This window comes from Brassica oleracea, chromosome C3, assembly GCF_000695525.1.
Source record: "Brassica oleracea var. oleracea cultivar TO1000 chromosome C3, BOL, whole genome shotgun sequence".
NCBI lineage: Eukaryota > Viridiplantae > Streptophyta > Magnoliopsida > Brassicales > Brassicaceae > Brassica > Brassica oleracea.
This window is the reverse complement of record NC_027750.1, coordinates 39954846-39958962: the sequence shown is the minus strand read 5'-3', so window position 1 is coordinate 39958962 and position 4117 is coordinate 39954846. Positions and strand designations below refer to the sequence as shown.

The 4117-nt window shown below is 30.4% G+C and overlaps 1 protein-coding gene across 1 annotated transcript; it reads right to left on the bottom strand.

Moving 5' to 3' along the window:
• Positions 1-812: 812 nt before the first annotated feature.
• LOC106328149 (bidirectional sugar transporter SWEET11-like) lies at positions 813-3664 on the bottom strand. Its single transcript, XM_013766530.1, has 6 exons — positions 3476-3664; positions 3318-3354; positions 2937-3147; positions 2682-2843; positions 2237-2356; positions 813-1360 (listed from the first exon to the last, which is right to left on the bottom strand). The coding sequence occupies exons 1-6, from the start codon at positions 3525-3527 to the stop codon at positions 1082-1084; spliced, it is 861 nt and encodes a 286-aa protein (XP_013621984.1). The 5' UTR covers positions 3528-3664; the 3' UTR covers positions 813-1081.
• Between the last annotated feature and the right edge of the window lie 453 nt (positions 3665-4117).

The following is a 4117-nucleotide window of genomic DNA, read 5'->3' as shown; positions in this document are numbered from 1 at the left end:
TTTTTGTTTTTGGTATTTAGTATTATGTTGTGTTTTTAATATACTCAGACTATTTGTTTTTAAAAAATAATAATAATTCAATCATTTACAATATGATTCCTTTTCATATATAGTAAATATTGAAATAAAAAAATATACCGAAATAGAGACAGACAGTATATATTGACTAAAATACGACTCATATCTATATCCATTTTAATCTATATATTGTATATGCTAGCTGAATTTATCTAATCCTAAACAATAAAAACCAGTTTACGATTCCAAATATTTAATATACCAATCAACTTCACACTAATTCTAAGAAATTATACTGTAGTAAATTACTTATCAAGTCAAAAACTTACCTTAACTTGTGTCGCACAACATGAAATATTAAGTAGAAATATATGCGATTATTAACTCATTTTTCTATTAAATCACTAAATATAAATCAAAAAATTAAATTGTTGGTTTTATATTACACAACATGTTTTCTAAATATAATAATATATTAATATGTGATTAATTATATGATGGTACATATAAAATACGATTAATTAAATGATAATTAAATATATGATGACATGTATAAAATATAAGTAATTGTATGATGATTGATGACACATATATATAATAGGATTATATAATAGTGACATAAAAAAATAACAATTTATTTTAAAAAAAAATCAAAACCCGTGCAGGATTTATTTTTAAAAAAAATCAAAACCCGTGCGGGAGCGCAGATCAAGCTCTAGTAATGATTTAAACTTGAAACAATCAGCCAACGTGTATAATGAACTAATAACAAAAATTAAAGAAGAAAATCAAGATAGATAAATTTGATAGTTTTTTAAATGTGAAAATAGGAAATATACATTTCCCCAATAGGTAATTACATAAAATTTATAAAGAAGTGGAGAACTTAATTCTAGAAAAACATATATAACATCCGAAAATGCATATATACTAATCCGGATAATTAATACTCTACTTGGCACACTTGATAAAAAACTTCAGAAAAGTACGACAGCTATGGTGGTTGGTATATGAAGTTGGGGTAGAAGTGAAAATGCATTGCAGTCAACAAGGTTGTTTACTTTCATGTAGCTGATGCGGAAGAGGACTGCTTGCCGTTTTTAGCGTTTTGTCCATCTTCAACCTCAGGCCTCCGATCATTTCCGCAAGTACACTTGTTCGCTTGACGAACCTCAGGGGATGACACTGTGCCTAGCTTCAGGATATCGAGGCTCACCTCAGGCGCCAACTTAGCGGCTTCCACTTCTTTCTCTCCTAGATGCGGCGGCGTTTTACAGTATTTGTAGACCACGTAGAGTATCATTTGGAGTGCACCGAGAGCAAAACCAAGCACATTAGGGAACTGCAAACAATTTTTTTTTAGAGGCAATAGCATGATAATTATTTAATACACTCCATTTTCCACTTTCTAGCTTATGAATACAGTACGTTAATTTTTACCAAAAACAAAAAAAAATATAGTACGTAAAAAAAAACTTATGACAAAAGTAAAGCTTACAGCAAACTTTTTTTTTTTGGGTGTAAAGTTTACAGCAAACTTGTGCGGCACCGATAGAAGTTACGTACAAAATATAATTTCTATGTAACAATAAAGATAAAAGACTCCAATATATATTGAACTTCTTTTGCAAAAGGTAAATTCTTTAATGTTTCATTGGAACATAAAGCGTCTCTTTATAATACAGTATGTTTATAATTTCTCATTGTAAAGGACAATACCAAAAACACAATTAAAGAGAGCAAAACCCTTTGGTTTGGTATTGTCCTTTTTTCTTTTATTGTTTTTTTTGTAAATTCGTATCACTTTTTTTTATCTATGAATCTATGATTAGAACTCAAAGTCTCAGGTACACAAGAAACAAAAGCACCCACTTTCATTTAGTATACTTTATCATAATGATAATTTTTTTTTTTTTTTTTTTGAAAAAGGGATTTCATATCATAATGATAAAATTAGGATTATGATATGGTGAAAGGCATAATAATATAATGTAAAAACATGTTAATGTATATTCACTTTCTTATAACAAAAAGTTCAAATCAAGGTTTCGAAACTGAGTACGTGTTTACGCGTGTCTTGACCGTACATATGGATCATCTACACAAAACATGTCTACGTGCAGTATCATATACTTGTATATTTTTTTTTTGGACAACGATACTTGTATATATATGTATGTATGTAAGCATATATATAGACAGATAAAAAATGGCTTACAGCAACATAGATGTCCTTGAGAGCAAGACCATAAAGGAGCCATACGACAGCACTGATTGTGAGGGTTAAGGACAAGCTAAAGGGCATGTACTCTACACTCCTTGTCTTTATTACTGTCCTCTGTGATTTAAATCATAAAATATGTTAATAATTGAAACTAATATTAATTAGCCACTTTTTTTATACTCCCTCCGTATACATAGGATTTATGCTTTAAATTTTGTTATTCTATTTGAAAGATTGTTTTATAGAGTATAGTTAATGCATTCGTCTAACAAATACATCAAATAAAATATTGAAATATGGGTGATAACATTTTATTGGTAAAACCAAAATGTGATAAACAGAATAATATACTTATTGTTTTTAATATATGAAGTAGTCAAAACATCAAACATTTGTATCTAGAGGGAGTATATATTTAGTAAGCTTTCGAAGTGCTTACGATTATGCTTAGAGGAGCAGCGAAAACACAAACAGAGAATCCGACACAGATTCCTCCGATGATCTTGGCACGTGTGGTTCCTTTTGCTAAGAATTGGCATAGAAGGAGAATCAGACAGAATCCTCCAAAGTTCATCAGAAGAAGCAACTTCACTGTCAACATCTGCGTCCATAAAGGAGTGTTTTAATTAGCGGATTGATGACTTGATTTAAAGATATATTCTTTTCATATATGAATTTGAGGGTGTTTATGTACCCGGGCTTTCTTGGGTGCGTATGCAAGGAAGACAGAGATGTAAATAGTTTCTATGAAGCATCCAAAAGAGTTGATGGTGACGAGGAGGAAAACATCTTTCTTCTGCGTTGCGTAGTAAAGCCAAAGTGTCGCGCTGAAGAGAGCCACAGCGTAAGGAAGAGACTGAAACCCTTCTGTTGTCTTCTTCTTCCAAACCCTATAGAACGTTGGTCTGCAACCATTTCATATATAGGATCTCAATATTATTATAATTAAAAAAAAATAAAAATAAATATATATATATATATATATATATAGATGTACGTAGACATATGTATTAACGTACTAAATATACATAACAATATTTAAGACATTGAAGTAAGATGTCAATATAGAACTTACACAGGAGAGAGGAACACAGCGAAGGAGATGACATTCCCTGGAAATTATAAACGAATATAATAAAATATATGGTATTAATAGATATATAACTACATCTCTATAACTACACTCGTCGATAAAATATCTATAGGAAATCAACACAAGCGTTAGTATCATACCCATCAAACCAAAGACAAAGGCCCATGTGTTGTGAGTGTCGAAGAGAGGCATGCTTTTCTTGTTTCTTTTTTTTTTTGTTTAAATAAACTGTTTTAGGTTTTTAGGAGGAGGAAGAAGAGAAGTCGCACTTAGATTTGTAAGTGGTTTCTCCTAATATAAAAGCTGATGGCACGAACTTAACATTTCGGGGAATTCAGGTATATATAGAGAGGGTTACGGCTAAAGAGGTGGGAGAGATGGAAAAGGTGAAATGTTAGTGTGAACAATAATATTTCGAATAATTTTGGAAAAGTATATTAAAAAGCATTAGTGTCTTTCTAGTTGTACAAAAAAAAAAGCTGTTATAGACATAAAAATAATTCACACGCTAATCCATTACCAAATTGTATGCACGTTGACGCGCAAAAAAAAGAAAAGGAAAACAAATCCCTTACCAAAGTAACTGTTTTTGGGTTTTGGTTTAGGAGAAGAAAACCTAATTATATTACTAATGCTTTGATAAAAAAATGTTATATTACTAATGCTTGGCAGTCTCAGTTTAGGCAAGCTCTTTTTTAAGGATTATGTTAGGCCTCTTCAGTCCGGATTTTGGTCTGATTTCAGTTTGTTTTTTTTGGTTTTCAATATTTTGATTTATAACA